Raw genomic sequence first — 22,992 nt, 5'->3', positions numbered from 1 at the left:
AACAGAATTTGTTCTCAGTTCAAGTCCTCTTATGTCTTCAAGAGTCTTCTGCTTTTCGCTTTAGCTCTGTAACCTCATGGTGCATGTCTAATGAGACATGTGTGGTAAAGTGCAATAAAGTTACACAGCTTTCAAGTGTGTTTTCACTCATTTCTGTAATGTCTGAAAATATGACATCCTTCACTGCCAGAGTAAGGCCAGGCAACATACAAGAAAGGTTGCCTTCTCTGTATTGGGAAAGACCACAAAAAGATACTCATTCCCTAACAATAAGACCAGTAGACCTCTCATAGGCCAAATGTATCTAATTCTGTTTAATTAAACAATCTGAGGCAATCAAATGTATGCTTGATGACAGACCTGGTAAGTGTTAGCCATGGTAGTACTAGCCATATGAAAACTCCCTGATGAAGAGGGTGACTGCAGTCATTTCCAGCATGGCTAGAAATCTGTGGGAAAACCAGACCCTCATTCTAAAACAGAGGTTTTTAGCAGCAACAGAGGCCATAAGGACATTAAATCACAATCAATGATGTCCAATCAGAGTGCAAACATGCAGTGACACTGGGCAGTTATGGTCAATGATGTCCGATTCTAAGCTTTAGAGTCACTGCATTTTCAGCGCAACAGTATCCAGTAAAACCAGGATTTCCCCAAAGTAGCCCTCCTCGTCTCCCAGGTCCTTCTCGGTAAGAACCAGCTCCCGGTACTGCGTCTGCAGGTCGCCTAGCGACAAGCTCAGGGCGCGGTCCTGCCGGAACTCTGCCTGGCAACAGGGCATCATGGCCAGGAGCGTTCGGAGTGCCTTCTCCCTCCAGTCGTGCTCCGAGGAGGCCAGCAGCGCGGGCACCAGGCGGCACCACCCCTGCTCTGCCAGGACGGGCAACAGGGCCACCTCGGAGTACTGCCGCAGACGCTCCTGGTAGGAGGAGTCAGGAATCTGGTCCATGCCACTTTGAGAAATCAACTCCTGGAGAATAGAAGAAAAACACAAGAGCATGTACACGTTTAGGAGCACTGATGGGATCTCACACACACACACACACACACACACACACACACACACAGTCTTCAGGGCGGTCTGGATCAGATCCCATCTCACCTTCTCAACGATCATGTCGTAGATCAGCGTGACGATTCGTATGCGCAGGGCCTCCCCTCCAGGCGTCTGGAACAGGTCCACCAGCACCTGCATCCCTCCCAGCTTCAGGAAGTGGCCTTGGGCGTAGGGGAAGTGACGCAACAGCGAGGCAACCGCAAACAAAGCCTTAACCAATAAGAGCAGAGCAGTGAAACAACAAACAAAGCCTTAACCAATAAGAGCAGAGCAGTGAAACAACAAACAAAATCCTTAACCAATAAGAGCAGAGCAGTGAAACAACAAACAAAGCCTTAACCAATAAGAGCAGGGAAGTGAAACAACAATCAAAAGCCTTAACCAATAAGAACAGAGCAGTGAAACAACAAACAAACAAATGGACATGTCTTAAATGTTAGTCCAAATGGTATACAAATACAGAAACAACCCAAAGCCCAAAAACATACTTTTTTCTTGACGGGTACGGGACGAGGAGTGGCAAGCAACGTCAGTAGCTTCAGTAGGGCACCACCCTCTGTGACGTCCACTTGCACCGACGGGTTACTGGAAACAGCACAAGCAACGTCAACACCCACAGAAGGGCAAACGGCGGACATCCATAGAGCCGTTACACAATAATAACAGCTCATGTCTGCGCAAACAAGTAATACACAATAATAACAGCTCATGTCTGCGCAAACAAGTAATACACAATAATAACAGCTCATGTCTGCGCAATCAAGTAATACACAATAATAACAGCTCATGTCTGCGCAATCAAGTAATACACAATAATAACAGCTCATGTCTGCGCAATCAAGTAATACACAATAATAACAGCTCATGTCTGCGCAAACAAGTAATACACAATAATAACAGCTCATGTCTGCGCAAACAAGTGAAACGTCTGCTCACCTGGAGATGGCTGATCCCAGCACAAAAGCTGCGTTCCCTTGCAAGCCGAAGTCTGACGAGTTTAGAGCACTGATCACCAGCTTCATTCCACCCATAGACACCAGATTCTGTGCATTGTCCACCTGTCAAAATAAGAGTCTGATCAGTGATGTGATGACCAAGGTTTTCACCTTTGCATGTAGAAGCTAGCGAGAACAAGGCATGCTCTGCCCCTTGTGCCTATATCTGGGTCTTTAATCTGAGGGGAAAATGTCTGGACCCTTCAAATGCAGCCAATAACCTGTTTATAATGATGTCTGGGATATGTAACATGTTTAGAAATGTGATGTATTTCAGTATAGATATTAAACTCAAATGCAAATGGCACTGCGTTACCAAATACATTTCCAACGGTGCTGTTTTGGTCTGTTAGATTTGAATTAGTAACATACCTAGTTTTAGACAGAAACTGTAATGCCTCTAAGATCCTTGTGTGGATTACTGACAGTTATTATTTTGAAGGCAGTTAAAGCCCTCCTGCAAAGGCAGGCTTTCATCCGTCTGTGTGTACTATCTGTCATTTAGTGTTCTGCAGGCTATTATCTGTCTGTATGTACTATCTCTCATTTAGTGTTCTGCAATTTCTTACCATTGTCCCACTGTTTTCAAATTGTCTTTGGAGTAACTTAAGCAATAAGCCCCAAGAGGCTGTGGTTTGCGCTGATTTTAGAACAGGTAAGGGGAGTTGTTAGGCACAACGCGAAGCCACGCAACCCTTGAAGCAACGCAACAGCCAGATGGAACACTGTGTATGAAATGCGCTATATGAATACGCTGCGAAATAATATGGAATGTTATCATAGAATGTTATGAGGTCAAATTTTATCACAATCAAGGATTTGAACAATCAGTTTTAGAAATTATGTTTTATTACACAAAGTTCTGTGTCCTTTTCTGTTTGGTGTCTATTGACTAAGTTAGGCTCAGCTGTGCTCAGATCAACCCTAAAGTGTCTTTCTCTGTTGGTGTCTATTGACTAGGTTAGGCTCAGCTGTGCTCAGATCAACATTAAAGTGGGAGGATTGTGTTGGCTGGTGGCCTTAATATCGGCTGCTCTGCATCAAAATATTAGACTATGAGTAGTGAGTGAGTAGTTAGTTACCCAAACATTTTCCAGAACTAGGTCCCAAAAACCAAAATGACAGTTCCTTAAAGCAGCACTACGGAGTTCTGTTCCGAAACTAGTGAGCTTAAAGGAATGCAAAAACCTTGCAAACACCACCAACAGCACAGTTGACACTGATATAAGCTATCCAACACACTAACTGGGGTCTTTTGGCAGTCAAGCTGGCAATGTCATGCTGTGAAAGCTTTTCTTCCATTTTTCACAGGGTATTCCAGCCCGGTATACAGAACTACATAGGGCATATTCTGGATGGCTAGTGGGAAAGACACAGGGGTTATCTGTCCTTCACATGACCATATGCAATCAAAATTAATTTTAAGATGTTACCAAAACTAGTTTTATAAAACCATACCTCAAAAAGTGTCAAATTGTTGCATAGTGTTACTTTAAATGATAATTAAAACTAAATAGTGCTTGTTGGTTGTGATGTACCTCACGATTCAAATAAGAATCCAATGATTACTAGCATGCACGACACTAATCCATCTACTGGAGCTCACCTGGTGGACGAGGTATTCCAGTGTTGTGTGTGTGTGTGTGTGTGTGTGTGTGTGTGTGTGTGTGTGTGTGTGTGTGTGTGTGTGTGTGTGATCCCATCAGTGCTCCTAAATGTGTGCTCTTGTGTTTTTATTCTATTCACCTGGTGGACGAGGTATTCCAGATCATGAAGAGCTTTGACACGTTCCTCCACGGTGGCGTCGGAGCTGTTGAACTTGGTGATGAGTCGTCGCATGATCTCCACGTCTGACTCCACACGCATGTCCAGCTCCGCCAGGTCTCTCTTTAGCTCCTCCAGGGGACGGAACTTCGCCTTCAGTGCCTCTTCCTCCTGTACCGCAACGGATTAACTGTTACAGACACGTCGTCTCACAAGAGAACTGAAATTAACAGTGGTAGCGTAGCTATGTCAGTTATCGGACAGTGTCAAACATCGGCCATTCTGTTAAACAATCAAAATGCTAAGTTTAACATTAACAATTGATATGCTGAGTTTAATAATGGATTAACATGACAACGTGAACGTTTGCCGATAAACCACGCAGTCCGATAATTGACACCATTACGATAACAGATCTCCTTATAATGGCACACCTCTCGCCTCTGTGGGTGTGTGGGGTCATCCACACCCTCCTTGAACAGCTTCAGAGTTTCCTTCAGCTCCTGAGCGGTAAAGGAGGGGGTCTTAGTGTTCACCGCCCTGGGGAAAATCATGACCATTTCCATGACAACTTGCACCATACAAAAACAAATGTTAGGACACTCCGTCAAATACCTGATTTTCTGAAACTTCAATTCAATACAAAGGAGTTATCGCACTCAGACTGCTTGGTAGGCTTATTACCACCCTGTACTATTTGGACACCCACTACAGATATTACAATCACCATCACTACTTTCTGTAAAGCACCTTGAGACGTCTTTGTATTTTAAAGTGTGCGAAATAAATACAATCCATTATTATTTATTATTATTACTATACCTCTGTCCATCCCTCAGGTATCTGGCCTGCTGTTCCTCTCCCAGCTTGGCTTCCCTTTGTCCCGTCTGGAGGTTCAGTCTGACATGAGATCCCCGTGGAACTGCCTGGCCTGAAGATAATGTTAAACACATTGTGACCTTCTCCTTATCATACCAGTGGTTACGAAGACATCTTTTTTAACACGCTTTAATTTATCCTAGTAAAATAACCTTGTAAAAGAACATACCTGGCTTGAGAGTTTGCCATTGGTTTGTAGGCTGGAACACTTCAAGATCCTCATCGTCAAACTCATCGTTCACGTGGGCCTCGTCATGGCCGGTGCCGTCTGATCCTGAATCCTCCAGGACTGTCAAGCCTGACTGAGACTGCGGCAAGGAGAAACGTGATGCTCAACATATTTACATTTATTTGATTGGTTTTGTATCGAGGCTGGATGGCGCAGACTTTACTCACGTTTTCACTGGCGGCGACGGCGATAAGAAGGCTCAACATCCAGAGGACTAGCATTTTCCTCACTTCACTACAACTGCACGGCCGTCCGTAAACGTTTGACATGGTGTAAGGAAACGGGTTTCAACCAGATAACTTTCTAGATAATCATAATAAGCGACACTTAGCTAGGCAGTTTGAGCGGCATGACAGACAGCCTTCTATGATTAAATTACACAAACCTCTAACAGCAGTGCATTGTACGTCATTAACGTCTGATTAGTTTAACTTGTATCGAGTAATTTTGCAGACCAAATACGCAGTATACCGGCAAGTATAACATAAAACGTACTGTTGTTTTCTAGCAGGTTAGCGGGAACGTTCAGTGGTAGAGCAAATCAACCGTAGCACAGCGTGGCTACCCCACCGAAACAGCCAATCATATGTGAAGAAGTGTACACCGAAAAAGCCAATCATATGTGGAGAAGTGTACACTTTCTCGAACGCGTCTCGGTATTGGTTGCAAAAAACCTACTTCCTGCCCATTTATATGACGCAAGATGTGAGTGAATCGTCATGTTTATTTTACACTCCTGACAAACTGACCAACCATATGTTCATGTTCTTAAATTCCACGTCATGTCATTTTCATTTTTGGGGGGAAATGTAGCAATAAATCACAACGCATATTGAGTGACTTATTTTCTTTACATGTAGCCTGGCTTTTAAAAATCGTTTAATCTTCAATGTGCTACGTGGATGTCTGCAATTAATCTACAACCTGAACTATCTGCAATAATACACATAACACAAGATGTTTATAGTTTGATTTATTAAACAAACATATTTACAACACATTAAGACATCCAACAACATGTTAATAAAATCTGTATAGCTGTAACAAGTTAAAACAATAAATCTCATTATTTGAGCCAGTGATAATTCTAAAGTGCTGGTTCAGAGCTACTGCTGGGCACACTGGTTTTGCATTGTATTATTTGGGACAACATGGATGGGAGTGGGACACTTTGATTTCTTTTTCCTCTCGTCACGCCAGTTCTCCTCTCCCTCCCTGGCGTCCGTCTCTTCTGTCATACTGCTCTCTTCTGATGGGGACCTACAGAAAAACCACCCAATTTGTGTTGGGCCATTAAACAAAGTTCTTTCCCTATAGACCGAGGCCTCAAAGGGTCACGAAGGTCACAGGGCCTTCTATACCACCACCAACATAGGCAAAGGGTCTCAAACACAGGCCCGCGGGCCAATTCCGACCCCCAAGCGATTTTATCCGGCCCGCGAAGTTCCATTGATTTAAAATAAAATAAAACATTTCCAATGATTTAAATGGGCCACACCAACGTTAACCGTAAAATCTGGCCCCCCAATGACTAAACTGGACGCCCGTCGGCCCCCGGGTAATTTTAGTTTGAGACCCCTGCCACAGGCCTAGATGCAAAACAAACTTGTCATCGTTTTTCAGAAAGTAGTGTGAACCGTCATAGCACTAGGTTGTGTAAAGTAATAATCAGGAAGCACATACACATATTAAACCTTCATGTGTTAGATTTCTCCTAATAGGCACAAATGGTTGTTCACAGCAATACACTCATTTTACAGTGAGAGTAGAAGTCTTGTAGTAGTCATTAGCTTGTAGGTAGGTGACATGCATAGAGTACCATATTACATTTACATTTAGCAGATGCTTTTGTCCAAAGCGGCGTACAAGGGAGAGAACAGTCAAGCTAAGAGCAATAAAAACCAATAAATACTACTTTACATAAGAAATAGCAAACGACGTAGAAAGAAAAAGTGCGGGACTGTAACTGCTGAAGTACAAGTTGAGCACTAGTCTAGGTGCCAGTTAGGAAGTGAGGTGCTCTCTGAAGTGTTGGGTCTTACACATTCTACCTTTGTGCTAAGGCAGAGGTTCCTTAAGTGTGGGTTGGGCGGGTTGAGGGTGAAAAAAACGGAACGAGAAATCCAAACAATCAACTACAGCATGGTTCTCTTATAGCATAGTAGCCTTTAACTCCATAATCCTGCTTGAGCTGATTCATTTCGTCATTAAGCAGATGCTTTCATCCAAAGCACCTTACAAGGATGAATGCACATTCATGAAATTCAGAATGTTTAGCTGTTCAAATGTACAATGTTTAAGGCAAAAAAAAATAGTCTTTTTGAAGAACGGAAACATTTCAAATGTTAACTTTAAAAGTTATTCTGTTCTGGCTGCCGTCTGTGCAGGGTCTGAGCAGGACGACTAGCACACACTCTTCCCTGGGGCAGCAGGACGACTAGCACACACTCTTCCCTGGGGCAGCAGGACTCCTGAAGGGCAGTGAGGGCAGTGAAGGACGTGGAGCGAGGGTCCTCACAAATCCCACGAAAAGGAAGAAGACAAAGAAGGCGAAGTGGACGCAGCGTGACAGGAAAGAGAGCGGCTGACAGACAGGAGGGGAGGAGGAAGAGGAGGAGAGGGGCACTGACCTTGGCGGCTTGGGGATAATGATTGGCGGCTCGTCCGAGATGCGGACACACTTGCTGTCACGCGGCTGTGTGGCGTTTAAGAGAGGGGCATTGGCAGGCTGCAGCGGAGCCACTACTGGTTTCTCCTCAGGGCACTTGGGGGGCCCTGGCTCTGGCTCAGAGGGGTCGGCCAGCTCCGTCTCCATGGCAGCGGGGACATCTTGGCTCAGCTCGGGGCCTCCGGGGGGGAGATCAACTGGAAGCTTCTCTCGCCTACGCTTCTGGATGCGGCCTTTACCCACCTCTGAATACACAAAGATCCTGGGTTAGCTTTACCCACCTCTGAATACACACACATCCTGGGTTAGCTTTACCCACCTCTGAACACACACAGATCCTGGGTTAATTCACAGACAAGCAGCTTCAGCAATGTCAAAAATATAAAGACAAAAGAGGCCAAATAGGGTGAAGTTGTGAATTCAATTTTTACCATGATTACAAATGAGACAAAACATGTTTTAACTGCATAAAATAAAATGGGCAAAGATTAAAAAATATATACATTTGTGATGTCAATGTAGTATGTAGGTACATTTGGCTTTGCCCCCACACAGACGGCACCAAAATAATGTATGGACAATAGTTCTGTGGACGAGTAACATAAATGGGGTTCAGCTGCACATACATGTGCCGATATACAGTACCAGTCAAAAGTTTGGAGACGTTTTTTCTTTACTTTTATTATTTTCTACATTGTAGATTAATATTGGATACATTTAAACTACCAATGGACACATATGGAATGAGAATAAACTTCTCAAAAAATGAGAAGGTGTGTCCAAACTTTTGAATGGTACTGTATACATAGCTGAGGCGCAAACACACACACACACACACACACACACACACACACACACACACACACACACACAGCTGAAGTGAGTTACCATTTGGCTCGTATTTGAGACGCAGTTCCTCCACTTTGACCTGCAGCTTGATGCTGTCCCCCTGGCTCTGCTTCAGGGCCTGCTGAGCGGCGTACAGCCTCCTCTCCATCTCCAGCACCCTCTGGCTCTCAGAAAGAGACTTCATCCTCTGCAGGGACAGCTCGTTCTTCAGCTGCTCAGAATCTTTACTAAAACACACACACACACACACACACCTCGTTCTTCAGCTGCTCAGAATCTTTACTAAAAGAAAAAACACGTTTCCAGACATCCTTGGCACCTTTCTCCAATTCTAATGTGATCTTATTTAACAGACAAAAGGCAAATAAACTAGATTTAAATGTTCCCATTTCAGTTAAAAGCCTAAATCAATGCATGTGAATGAATGAGGTGACATCTACGGTATAACTCACACAGAATTGGACAGTTTCATCTGAAGAAGATCCGTGTAGTACGTGTCGTCATGTGTGTCACCATCTGCTGGTGGGCCAGACGTGCACAGAGCCTTCATATTCTGTGAAAAACCAAACACACATACACACACACACACACTGCAATTATAGCAACGAAATATGACAAGTCAATTAAATCACTGTCTGTTGTGATAAAGATATTGCATAAAACTGACAAAGCCAGAAACCATGTTTTTGTTCATTACACCACCCTGTACACCTGAACAATGACTGATGACGTACTGACGAAACAGCTTAGTGCGCCATGACTGATGACACGCCTCAGAAACAGCGTAGTAAGTCATCACTGATTGTTCTGAAGTGTCAAGTCTTCAACAGACAAAGAACTGTTACTGTATCTTAGTCTGCCAGTCTTCTCCCTCCTGCCTTTTTGACGGCGATACAAAAGCATAAGAAACCGTACCAGCAGATACAGGGATAGTTTCTACCCACATGCCATCAGGATGCTGAACTGTCCTTGAAATATCGTTTTTTTTGCACTACAATTTTTTTCTCTTTTTTTCTACCCTTTTCTCCATTCTCTAGTATTTAAATGATGTATTCTCTAAATTGAATGGACATTGAGCACAAAGAATTTCATTACTGATAAATGCTGTTTATGATTTACGAGTATATGATAATAAACTAAAACTTGAACTTTTTTCTGTCAGTCTAAGGCCAGGCATCCTACAGTAACAACCAGGCATGAAAACGGGTCAGGGGTGAAAAAGGTGAGGAGGATATATCCCCTCTAGGGGGGTCCGTGGCCGGGCTCCCCAGTAAGTAAAATTTAAATATTCCATATTTTAAAGCGTCAATCTGATGCAGTTTGAGATGCTTTTTGTCCAACCTGGGGAAGGCTGGAGAAACTTAGCTTCAGCCATGAGTCAAAAATTATTTTGGCCTCCTTACTTAGTATTATGCAAGCCATTTCATGCCAGCCTGTCACTGGGTCTATCATTTACAGTATATAAGGTACAATGTGGTAAGGGCACCACAAATGGCTTAATGCATAGCCCCCACGAGAGATGACGTAACTTAACTTGTCTACTCTTCCATCATGATTGACAGCCAATACAATGTTATGTAATTCAGATTTCAATACATTTTATTGGCAAGGCCCTTCGCGTTAATATTTCCATGCACTGGCATCATCCAGTTTTTCAACATAATAAATCAGCGGCGGAAAAAAACCCCAATACAATCATATATTCTTTAGAAGTACTAAATGATGCAAAATGTAAGGATCTCTTTTCATTTATTGAATTCTTGTCAAGAAAATATGATTCTATTGTTTTTTTCCTCGCTGATTTATTATGTTGAATAACTGTGTATATATATTTAAATATATGTTAAGCTCCTATTAGTATCCATCTATCTACTTCCAGTGGCACTTGCTCTTGACTGCTTTGCCTCATAGCTTGGCGAATTGGCCTTTTTGAGCAGAGCATCACTGAAGCCTTCCATGTGACAAGAGTCCCCTTTGCAGCCATGCTCACCTTTCTTGTCACCAAAGTGCTTATCATGTCAGTGCTCAGGGTTGCTCTGTATTGGGTCTTGTTTATGGTAACGAGACTGAAAATCATCATCTGACGTCATGATTTGTTTTATACCTGCAAAGCTTGTAGGTTGACTGGCTGCAATAGTAGGAATTATTCGCTACGTTAACAGTCTGTAGTCAAACACCTTTGCAATGGTCACTTTGCCCCAACAGAGCGATTCAAAGTTAGAACAGGGAGTCTCCATGGCGTTTGAGTTAATGTAGCTAAATGAGCTTACTCCATCAGTTATTCACACCGTAGCAGTCTCGTAACCAGGCTAATCACGTCATATGCTTGCTAACTTTTTCATACAAATGTATCTGAAGGTTATACCCCTTGAAATTAATTATCTTGTTAAGTTACCGAACACATGTTTTAACGTTTTATATGCTACCATTACGGTCACAGAAAAAAATGCGTCCAGTAAGGAATCCAAAATTGTCCGGGATTTTGCCTCGTTGGATATTATTGTTTCTCTGGGTCTTTTACAAATTAGTTATTACGTCTTTACACGTTTTGGAAAGGGTATCTAAGACTTACGTTCCACCTTCTCGCTCGAGCTCTGACTGTAGACAGAACTGTCATTGGTCAAACTTTCCCAGTGTTGACAGATATAATTCATTATCCTCCAAATACGATCATTTTGAGCCTTTGATATGATACGGCATTTACAATCTGGCAACACTGAGCACCTTGCCGCCGCCACCACTAGTCGCATGCTTACAAAAGTACATGTCATCTGAATATGAAAAATATGTCCAAAAACTCCGTCAAGGGGGAGGAGGGTACACAAAATGCGTGCAGGTTGCCAGGTCTGCTGTTCGCAGTTCACTGAATATGACCCCCCCCCCCAAAAAACAAAACTCATCGAATCTACACGATTCACGTAGGTCACCTATTTTGTTTTCAAAACGGCGAATTTCGCTGAAAGGTGAGTGATTCTCATGCCTGAACAACAGAGCAGTGTTTCAGCCTGTGAAGTTCTGCTGTGTTCCTACGAATCCGCCTTCTTTACCCACAGTAACTACTCTGCTGCTGAATGTGAAGTGAGTGTATACATCGCACCATCACAAGTTTCACCAACAGCAGAAATCTAAAAGTTAAATAAAAACAGCCAGGAAACAGCGGTCAGCCAAAAGCAGCCCGACCTGATCAGATTCCAGCCGCCGCACTTTGGTGACGAGTGCCTCGATCTCGCTGTTCTTCTGCGACAGCATGGACTGCATGCGCTCAAGCTGCTCCGGGTCGGCGCCGGCACCTTGCAGCTGCATCAGCGCAGCGATCTGAACCTGCAGCACACACACACACACACACAGAACAGGGTTACGGGCCTGCATCAGCGCAGCGATCTGCAGCACACACACACACACCCACACATACATACACACACACACACATACAGAACAGGGTCACACCTGCAGCTGCATCAGTGCCGCGATCTGCACCTGCAGCACACACACACACAACGGGGTTACGGTCCATGTGGAGTCTAACAGGAACAGTAACGGAGAACTTTCTTCTGTAGATGGTCACAAAAGAGGACAGGACAACAGAATGGTGATGGTGGTGGCGGCAGAGGATCCATCCTTGTCAGAGCCACCACAGACCTGTCACAGTGTACACTGTTCAGAGAGGAGCACACTATGGAGAAGAGAAAGGTGTGTGTGTGTGTGTGATTGTGTGTGTGTGTCTGTGAACTGTACCTTCATGCGATGCATCTGTTGCTTGGAGAAGGCATGCTGCTGCTGCAGGGACTTGCACTGAACCTTCATGCTGATTAACTGCCTCTCCATCTCCGCTCGCTTGTCCTCCACCTATAGAACAGGCACGCTTATCAACACCATCAACACAAACACAGCAACAAGTGGCCTTGAACTGAAGAAACTGCATTCCCCATTATGCACTGCGATCCCTATACCAGTGGTTCCCAAACTTTTCTGGCTCACGGCACCCCTAAACATATCTCTCTCTATCCACGGAACCCCTATTTAAAAAAAAAAAAAAAAAAAAAAACATTTTTCTCTCAACCTCCCTTGTATCATATTTGTACTTTATGCCATTTGATTTAACCTTGTGATATGTTGAATAGGCTATAACTGCTTTTATTATAGGCTTTACATTGAGAAGGTGAGGTTTATCTAATTTTTGTTATATTCAAATTAACCACTCAAATTAACCACTCTCTTTAATTCAACTAATTTAATAGAACTTTTGAATAAATAGTGAACAGAATATGAACAGACAACGTCTGTCCCTCTCACAACTATATCACAGCCAAAATACGTATAATAATCGAGAAATTAGCTGTCAGTAACAAAACATATCAGGAACAAACCTTCAATATAAAGTTCACAAAAATATAGTTATACTTGTCTCCACAGACAACTTATCAACTTAATGGGACACATGTGACTGTCTCTGACTGCAGAGTTTGTTAATGCGAGGAGGGATTGTGTAGCCGTAGTTCATTCAGTACAGATTCCATGTCCTCCGACATATAATCAATGTGACGTTTGATCGTGTTATCAGAGCCGGGTGCTTGGTCTCCAGGTGCCTTGGCAACCTTGGCACCATGGCTGCATTAGCCAACGTCTCCTTGCAGACCAGGCAAGCATACTGGTGTGGGGCAAGTTACCTCGCCACACCAAGCGAACCCATACTGGAGGTGCGAGTCGTGATCGTTTCTCTTTGCAGAATTCGAATCCGATGTCTGTTTCTGTGGAGGTGGATGCACTCTCTTTAAAAACGTATCCATTGCGCCTACCTGCACTCCTCCACCTGCTGTCAATACGGAATAACGAACGAAGTCAACAAAAGAACTGTTGACGTTACGCCCTGAATCAACTGTAAACAGTAGCCTATTGTTGTTTGTGCTGCAAATACAATTTTAATTGATATACTAACAATACAATTCATTTTGAAATTGATATCATGTTTTTTTTTTTTATGTCATTAAATGATCAAGCCTTGGGCCATTCCGCGGCACCCCTGAGCATGCGTCACGGCACCCACTTTGAAAACCCCTGCCCTATACCACACCTCAGCAAATAGAGAGTTCCCTCTGCTGTTTGGATCCTGGGCCTTTTGGAGCAGCTGATCCAGCTGGATCTGCAGGTCCTGGTTGGTTTCACGGGCTTTCTACACACACACACACACACACACACACACACACACACACACACACACACACACAGACACAGAAAACAAGACCATAGGCTTTCTACAGACAGGAAACAAGACAATAGTTATGAATGAATGCTGGTGAAGCTCACTTCAGAATGATCAGAGTAGAATAGTTTAATCATCGGTTTGTGTCGTGTGTGTGTGTGTGTGTGTGTGTGTGTGTGTGTGTGTGTGTGTGTGTGTGTGTGTGTGTGTGTGTGCCATCTACCTCCAGAGCGTTATAGCACGAGACGGCTTCCCTCTCCCGATCCTCCTTCTCCTCCGTCAGGCGCTCCACCTGCCGATGCAGGCTGGTGTTGGTCAGCTGCAGCTGCTGCTCTCTGTACTGGCACTCCTGGATCTCCTGCTTCAGATCAGCCTGACATAATAATAATAATAATAAAAAAAACTTTATTTATATAGCACCTTTCATGCAAAAAAATGCAGCTCAAAGTACTGCATGATGCATAAACAACAGCTTTAACTCCTGGAGCTCATGCTTCAGCTCAGCCTGAGATTCCTAAACCACAGCATTAACTCCTGAGATTCCTAAACCACAGCATTAACTCCTGAGATTCATAAACCACATACCATTCACCCCAGATAGGGGCCAACATAAAATAGACATCTGTTTTGGTCATACATCAACCTTCTAAATCTGGACAAATACTTGGAATATAGGAGAAATCAACTTGTCAAGTTTGCTAATCTTGAGTCACAGCCAAGGGCACATGGGTATGAAGAATTGGGGCGCATGAACCAATGCGATCAAGTACAAATATTCAGAAAACTTATCCATCCTCAGGCTGGCAAATAAATACAGTATATGTGTGCATGGTCCCTACCATGGCAGCCTCCAAGTCCATTCTCTGGACCTGCAGCTCCAAGATTTCGGAGGACATGGTCTCGTGGGCTCGCTCGGTCATGGATCGCAGCTCCTCCGTCTTGTTGCTCAGGGTTACGGTCTGCACCTCCAGCTTGTGACGCAGCTGCTTCTCAGCAAGCTGGGCCTCGTCCCGCTCCGTCTTCATGCGCTCCATCTTTGAAGGAAAGCGATCAGGACGCCGTTATGCTTGACACATGGGCAGAGGTGTAAAGTAACAAATTACATTTACTCACGTTACTGTAATTGAGTAGTTTTGTTGTGTACTTTGTTATTTTTTAAGTAGTTTTAGAAATCGTTTTTTTGCTTTTACTTAAGTTGATTTTGACTGAAGTTTTGTACTTCGCTACATTGGAAATTACATCCGTTACTTAGTAAAAAAAGAATGGCGCACGACAATTCTCACTCACTGCAGTGGTGGATGCTGCATAGAGTGATGGTGGAGTTGGTGCAAGCCGCCGGTGCCGAGTCACGAGAGATAGAGATGGCGAGAGATAGTCCCTATTAATCAGGACTCAGGGTTTAAAGCAAAAAAAAATCCTGTGCCTGAACTTTTTTTGAATGTGGTTGAGTGCGAGGGGGTGTGTGGTCCGGTGGTGCACACATTTACAGGGTCAAAAAAAACAAAAAAACATTTAGAAATGAATGATGGCAGATTATGGTGGGACTTTTGAAACTGCAATCCCAAGAAGGTCAGCAATAGTACTCCACCTCACTATAATATGGTACTAACACATGTAGCATTTACGATTTCTCTTGATATCAAGTTTTGCTGCTAAGCTTTGTCCTTGAGAGATTTCAAGATGACCTACAATCATAAGGTGACATGTTATAAGGGTATGTGAAATTCAGCCAGTGGAAGAAGACTTGATTTGCAACCATTTCATTGAGGATCTATGAAAAAGGACAGTGATCCACTTTTTAAACCGTTGAAGTGCAACAGTGTAGATAATACACGTAGATAATACAGATTTATATTGCAACAGTTCCATAATTACTTTGTTCAAAAGAAATAATCGTAAATTAAAATGTACATATTTTATTCTAGCAGTAAGTGCTGAGGCATTGGCTATATTCATGTTCCTGCCTGGCAAGTGTTACGTTTTGAATGCATTGTCATCTTCATCCAAAAAACGAACGAGGACATTGTCTATGTTGTTGTTGGTGAATTTGTCGACATCTAAGAAAAACATGCCGTTTTTTAGCTTTTCCGAAATACGTCTTTTGGACTCTGGTGTTATGCCATGTGTTAAAATAGCTGGCATGCTGATTGGATATTGACAGTTTATTCAAAGCAATTTTGACTTCAGCGATTTTTTGGCATATATTCAACAGGGGTTGGGCGAGCCTGGAAGACAGATTGTGTTCTGCGATGAACGTACACAAGCGTATTTCAGGGCACATTAACGGTCAGTTATTGATGCTGGTACATCAGATGTGGTTGTAAAAGCGTTGTGTGTTGGATAGCGCGAACTGCTCTATGAGCGGGTGATGAAGTGGAAGCACTGGAAGCACTTTTCCCCCGCTAGTTGCATACAGAAGCTTTCTTGAGCTCAAGAGAGCACCTGCTTCTCTTAACTTCTTACACCGGCTACCAAAAGGCTTACCGTCCTTCCCCATCTCTTCTATCCATGCCCAGCGCCATGTATTTTTCAATCCTTTATCAACTAGGAGGGCATCATCCCAAGGATTCTTGAATTTACTCTGCTTCGGTGTGACAGTATCTCTACGTTTGTCTCTTCGTAGCATAAGGCAGAGCCATATAGAAAAGCCGGTGCTGAAAGCACATTTTCACAAGACCCGCCCCAATCTACTTCTGATTGGCTAATAATGTTATTTTGAGCGCCTGAAAGTTGTGCTCCTTTCATATCATTGGCAGACGAACTCATAAACTCGAAAGTAATGGTGATGATATCGAGACGTGTGTTAATATATATATATATATATATATATATATATATAATTATATTAGACTTTTTTTCCGCAGCCAAACGCCACACGCCGGATATCCGGCACGGTGCCGGAATGCTTTAATCCCTGAGGACTATCTCCGCTATGGGACGCTGCTGTAGTCTCTCCACCTGGTCTACCTGGAGAAACCCTCTGCCAATCGCAACCACCATTGCCGTACACCTACTCTACCCAATACCCTATGCTAGCATTTATATACAATATACATTATTGCCACCATTGAAATGTTTGTCCCTACATCCCTTACCCCTGTAACAGTAACCCTATTGGTACAGTAATCTGGTCTTGCCTGTATCATGCATTTACCACCGGATGTCTGTTAACTTACTATGTCCAGCAACCAAATGCTGGCTGTGTATAACCCCTGTTGCTTCCTTTCCCCCTTCTGCCACACAACCCTCCCCACTTCCCACCTTCCTGTCTCCACCCGGCCGACCTCAAGCAGATGGGTCCCCCCTTATGTGCCATGGTTCTGTCTAAGGTTTCTTCCTGCCTAACAGGGAGTTTTTCCTTGCCCCTGTTGCCATTGTGCATGCACTAAGGGGGTTTAGGCTCTGGGCTCTGTTAAGCGCCTAGAGGCAATTGTATTGTTATGGCGCTATACAAATTGAATTGAAGATGATAAAGCGGACGACCATAAACCTGAAGCACCAAACTTTCCGCCAGTTGAAATTAAAGAAGATAAAGAAAACCTGTGGCCACATCTCAGCAAGCAGTTTGCCTTCCAACGTAAAAGAGGCAACAGCTATATAATGCTGTGTAAGCTGTGCCTGCCCCGCCAAAACAGAACTTTCTGCGTATAAAAATTCATCTTCAAATCTGTTGTAAGTACATTATTTGTCCCTTTCCAGTAGTAGTTCAGACAGCCTTTTTGTTGTTTAGTTAGCGTTGCTCCATTAAGCAAAATATGAGTTTCATGGCACTAGTTAGACTAATAGCCTAATTTTGGCTAGCACTTGCAACCGCCCTGAGTATGCTAACGTCGACGATAGTTAGGCCAGCTATACACCCTTGTGTCCACCTTCTGTTAACAGCGGTCATCCAATAGACATAATTCCATTCCTTTCAGGTCATAGCATTATTATGTTCAGTCATATTGTGTTCAAAACTGCAGATTAGTCATCCGCAATGAAATACACCTAGGGTTGCCAACTTCCTCAACCCCAAATGAGGGACACTTTCTTCCAGGTGCTTGGTGCCAACAGCTGACCAACAATAATGGATAATCGCAAGTTTCATTAGCCATACCATAAACCTCCTCATTTCAGTGTAATTTTGGCAAACCACTACTGTACTTGCTTGGATGTATTGTTCCTAGTAATAGTCCAGACCATTATTACAAGTTTCTCTCAAATTTCATGTTGTTTTTTGAAATAACAGTATGTAGCAATTGTACTTCAGGGTGAGGGTTAGCTATTTTACCTTAAAAAATTGGGGCACTACAATGACGTTTAATATGGAGAATTGACTCTGTGCCATTGCCATACCAGTGTCCGTAGGCATTTTACTGCGTTATGTAGGTTGTGGAGTCAAGTTGAGTTGAGAGGCGCTTGGCACAGATTACACTTAATATATTGGCAACCCTAATCACCAGATAAACTGATATTAGGCTAATAATTTAGCTGCCTCCTGTTAGATAAATTTAAGAGAGCTTTGTGCATGGGAAAATACCAGACAGTCAGTGAGGTCAAGCAAGCACAGAATGCACTGTGCTTTCTAGGAGTTGAAACTAAGTTTCAGAAGTTCTGATAACGGACATGGCCAGTATTCTTCACAAGAAATCATGTGTTATTACTGCTCCCGGATTGGACGAGACGATCATGCCACCTGCTTCACCAGGGAACAGCTCATGGACACCTTGTGGACCCAGAGTGATAACATGGATACATAATAATAATAATTAATTTAGTTTGTAGTGCACTCTACATTCATACAGAATCTCAGAGTGCTACATAGTTAACAGCCCATAACAAAAGCATAGTTAAACAAAAAAATACATATTTTAAAAGCATAACTTAAAAAATAATACGTTTTTAAAAAGTAGGAAACTCGGCCATAAAAGACCAACAATTTCTGAAGGTGTCAGACCCTGGGTTCTCCAGCTATAAGTGTAGTGCTGATGTAACACTTGATTGACAGCACTGCATTGACGGCTGTATTGTATTGCTATTTGCCAGTAAAAACGTATCTTGTAACAACAAAATGCTTCGTATGGTGGTTCCTCTCTAAACCAACACGCAAGAGAAAAACTCTTACACTCTCATGCCCTGAAACAGGGACAATGTGAATGTGCTCACCAGCGTTGTCAGACAGTTGGACAAGTCAATGTCAATGTGTATGTCGTTATCTGGAATTTATCACAATGTTTAGTCAGATATTGATAACGATAAGTGGTGGATTTGCAACGTGCACCTCTTTCATGTTCATGCTCAGGGGTCTCGGTTAGCAAGAATGGAGGATTATGAATTGTGATGCATGTACAAAAAAAAAATAATGCTATAATTCTGTATATATACTGTTGGTCTGTCAAGTAGCTATTTATAGCTATTTCTGTGTTATGATGCACTCTTGATGGCAGCTCAATACTTAATTGTCAGAAATGTTGTTTGTCATTCTACAGGTCTAGTCTGTCAGACAACACCTTGACCGGACAGTAGAGGCTGGAGCAAGTTGGACATTCATCAGATGAAGATGATTATGAGCTAAACAGGCTATAAAAAAATATGTCTTTGCTGTTTATCCTCTCAGTCTTTCACTCAAAATATACACAAAAATCTTACCTTTTCATTGAAGTAAAATTATTAAAAGAAAAAAAAACATTGACATTAAATAAATATCTCCCCCCAAAACATGTGTGCCACAATTATTGGCACCCCTTAATGTAATTTTTTGTGCAGCCTTCCTTTGCCAAGATAATAGCTCTGAGTCTTCTCCTATAATGCGTGATGAGGTTAGTGAACACATGGCACAGGATCTGAGACCATTCCTACATGCAGTATCTCTTCAGATCCTTCAGAATCTGAGGTCAACGTTTGTAGACTTGGCTACAGCTCATCCCACAGATTTTCTATGGGGTTAAGGTCAGGGGACTGTGATGGCCATGGCAAAACCTTTATTCTGTGGTCGGTGAACCATTTTTGTGTTGATTTGGAGGTGTGCCTAGGAACATTGTCCTGCTGGAAGGTCCAACCACGGACCATTTTAAGGCTTAATGGAGGGGGCTGTTAGGTTTTCATTTAATATCTGCTGGTATTTGATGGAGTCCATGATACCATGTATCCTAACAAGATGTCCGGGGCCTTTGGAAGAAAAACAGCACCACAACATCAAAGATCCGCCACCATACTTCACATTGGGTATGGGGTGCTTTTCTATTTGGCTATCTTTCTGTCTACGCCAAACCCACCTTTGAAGTTTGTTGCCACAAAGCTTATTTTGGTCTCATCTGACCATATAACTCGGTCCCATTGAAAGTCTGACTTACATTTGGCAAACTGTTAGTTTGTTGTTGATTGACAGCAGAGGCTTTTTTCTGGCAACCCTCCAAAACATCTTGTGGTGATGTAGGTGGCGTCTGATGGTAGTTTTGGAGACTTTCTGACCCCAAGACTCAGCTAACCTCTACAATTCTCCAGCTGTGATCCTTGGAGATTATTTTGCCAGTAGAACCATCCCCCTCACGGTGCGTGGGGTCAATGTACAGACACGTCCTCCTCCAGGCTGATTCTTAACATCTCCTGTCGCTTTAAACTTCTTAATTATTTCCATGATAGTGGAAATGGGTATTTTCAACTGTTTAGAGATTTTCTTGTGTCCATTTCTTGATTTGTGCAGCTCAATAACTTTTCGTTGCACATTGTCACTGTGTTATTTGGGTCTTTCCCATAGTGATGAATGACTAATGGAATTTGGCCTGTGTCACCTCATATTTGTACACCAGTGGAACTGGAAGTCATGGTTGACCTCATAAGAGTTCCTTATCAAACAGGTGAACTTAAAAATGTAAAATATGACTGGAAATATACTTCAGTTAGATTTTAATTAAAGATTTTTCTAGGGGTGCCAATAATTGTGGCACACATGGTCTGGGGAAAAATACTTATTTAATGTCAACAGTTTTTTTTATTTCTTTCAATAATTTTACTTCAATGAAAAGGTAAGATTTTTGTGAATATTTTGAGTGAAAAACCAAGAGGATTAACAGCAAAGACATTTTTTTAATAGCCTGTTTAGCTCATATTCACTAGGGGTGCCAATATTTGTGGAGGGCACTGTAGCCTGTGTCTCAGTCAATATGGATCTGCTGAACTCCTTTCAGAATATCAAAAAAAAATGTCCCTGAAACTCAATACTGGCCTACCTGCCTTCAGCTGTGCTGGATTGCTGTTCACTGCAAAGCGAGCCCGATGAACTCTACTCACCTTGAAAACCAGCTGCTTCTAAACAAGAAGTTTGTAGACTAATGCGCGAAAGGTGGACACAAGTAAAGTAAACAAATATATTTAAATATACAGTGGGGCAGCGGCATTTAACCTTATTTTAGCCGTCATGTGGTTCATGTCTTGACATGTCCTCCCAAAAGTTATTAAATGCTGTTTTGACATGTTTAATGTCATTGAACTTATATTTCTAAAGATTCTCCTTTAATTAAAAATACCTAGTTTTTGTTTTGGATTTATGACCCCTTGTCCTTTTTTGCACTATATAGGAGCGGCCCCCATCAAGTTGTTGAAAGTAACTAAGTAACGTTTAAATTAAGTACATTTTAAATTAACTACTTTTTACTTGAGTAGATGTTTAGATGGGTCGTTTTATTTGTACTTAAAGGCACCCAGTGCAACTTTATGTAAACATTCAATGAAAAATAAACATTCAATTTCTACTATTTTTTAGACGTAGTAAGTTTCAATAACGCCATACCATTACATATCGACATTCAAGGAGCAAAGATGAGACGTCGTTGTGTGGTGAGAACTGATAGAAAATCGTAAACAACAACAATCGCCGGTGGGGAGAAGCCATTTTTCCATTGACTGGAAGCCTGCTTTATTTATTGCAGGTTAAAAAAAATAAAGAAAATGGCGGCGATTGTTGTTGTTATCGATTTTCTATCAGTTCTCACCACACAACGACGTCTCATCTTTGCTGCTTGAATGTCGGTATGTAATGGTATGGAGTTATTGAAACTTACTACGTGTAAAAAAGACTAGAAATTGAATGTTTATTTTTAAGCCTCGAAAGTTGCACTGGGTGCCTTTAAGAAAAATTTCATCAAAGCAATTTTACTTTTACATTTCAGTACTTTTAACACCTCTGCACATGGGTTGATACGCACACAAACTTCAATGTCAACACTACGACATGACCTAACAAGCTCTAGCAATGCGTTTTGGACAGAAGGCGATGGGAGATGAGAATAATAATGTGTTTTTGGATAACTGATTCATGTAATTCTATTATAGTAGACCCCAAAAATAAAATGATAAGCATTGGAAATGTAATATTTGCTGTGAGCAGCTGCCTGCATAAGAGAAGAGTGCGGCGGCTCAATCTGACCTGGTTCTTGTAGTCACTGAGCTCCTGGGCATGGCTCCGCTCGAGCTGAGCCTCTTGCTGCTCCATCAGACTCCTCTGCTGCTTCTTCACATCATCCAGCTCAGACTGCATGCTGTCAAGGATACGCGTCTTCAGCTCCACTTCCCGCTGGAGTGAATACTTCTCCTGCTCCAGAGCCTGGGTAATGCCATGGTGAAATGAAAGTTACCCTCTGCCCTTGGTATGAGGTCCGTTCAGATCCAACAGTATACTTGACACTCATATCATTAATGATGACACACTTGAGTTACTTGTCTTATTTATGGCAACTTTTTCTTACAAGGCCGTTTTCATATTGGCGTGTGTTAAGGAAGACCTCACCTCATTAGCATTGGTCATTTCTATTCGCTGCTCATCCAACTTGTTCTGCATGTTCACTTGGTCATTCAGGATTTGAAGTCCAAACTGGGCAGCCTTCTGCACCGCCTCCTCCTTCTCCTTCAGTCTGCATCGCAGCAGATGCAACTCAGCGTCATGTGAGCTGCAATCCATCTTTGCAAAAAGTCTTGAAAGAATAACAGTATCACAGCAAAAGAAAAGCAACAGAGTTAATATTGACGAAGGTCGCCGGTTAGGTAATGGTATTACATCACCTCCCATGAAGTTGGGCAACCAACCTATTGTAAGCATCGCCATAAGGTTATACGAAAGTTACTCTGTATTTTAAAGATAGTCCTTACTAGCCAACCTAACCACTGTTGGTACAGAGGTCGTTGCAAATGATAAGGGCAACTTGTCAATGATGGAAGAGTTTAATTTACTAGCGTAAATGGAAGCAAGGAAAATTTACAACTTGTTGTTGACACAGTTCCTATTGTTTTAATATGTACTACATAAATAAAACGACCAACAAGATTTAGAAATTGGTTTGCTATCTTAGTAGCATTGATAAGAAGTATTTGTAAATT

General features: G+C 42.4%; 2 protein-coding genes across 2 annotated transcripts; both read right to left on the bottom strand.

The window, feature by feature from the left end:
• Positions 1 to 392: 392 nt before the first annotated feature.
• On the bottom strand, positions 393 to 5,202 carry sil1 (SIL1 nucleotide exchange factor). Its single transcript, XM_080841045.1, has 9 exons — positions 5,092 to 5,202; positions 4,865 to 5,003; positions 4,639 to 4,747; positions 4,251 to 4,356; positions 3,799 to 3,987; positions 1,994 to 2,115; positions 1,546 to 1,642; positions 1,103 to 1,267; positions 393 to 970 (listed from the first exon to the last, which is right to left on the bottom strand). Exons 1-9 carry the CDS (start codon positions 5,191 to 5,193, stop codon positions 608 to 610), a joined length of 1,392 nt encoding a protein of 463 aa, XP_080697171.1. The 5' UTR covers positions 5,194 to 5,202; the 3' UTR covers positions 393 to 607.
• An 828-nt stretch (positions 5,203 to 6,030) lies between these two features.
• spdl1 (spindle apparatus coiled-coil protein 1) lies at positions 6,031 to 22,576 on the bottom strand (the record flags this gene model as incomplete). The annotated part of the gene is made up of 11 exons (XM_080840415.1): positions 6,031 to 6,184; positions 7,555 to 7,837; positions 8,481 to 8,668; positions 8,894 to 8,994; positions 11,622 to 11,762; positions 12,177 to 12,287; positions 13,513 to 13,611; positions 13,865 to 14,014; positions 14,481 to 14,675; positions 22,046 to 22,222; positions 22,406 to 22,576. The coding sequence occupies 11 exons, from the start codon at positions 22,574 to 22,576 to the stop codon at positions 6,031 to 6,033; spliced, it is 1,770 nt and encodes a 589-aa protein (XP_080696541.1).
• Between the last annotated feature and the right edge of the window lie 416 nt (positions 22,577 to 22,992).

Source organism: Sprattus sprattus (assembly GCF_963457725.1).
Source record: "Sprattus sprattus genome assembly, chromosome: 6".
Taxonomy (NCBI): Eukaryota; Metazoa; Chordata; class Actinopteri; order Clupeiformes; family Clupeidae; genus Sprattus; species Sprattus sprattus.
Note: the sequence above shows the minus strand (reverse complement) of the source record. Positions and strands in the feature narration are given on the sequence as shown.

Bases quoted from the DNA above. Each gene is read 5' to 3' on its own strand.
- sil1 (XM_080841045.1), bottom strand. From the start codon at position 5,193: ATGTCAAACGTTTACGGACGGCCGTGCAGTTGTAGTGAAGTGAGGAAA. The intron at 4,748-4,864 runs GTATGTTCTTTT...CATTATCTTCAG, and splicing joins ATGGCAAACTCTCAAGCCAG to GCCAGGCAGTTCCACGGGGA. The intron at 2,116-3,798 runs GTGAATAGAATA...TTATTTTGACAG, and splicing joins TGGAATACCTCGTCCACCAG to GTGGACAATGCACAGAATCT.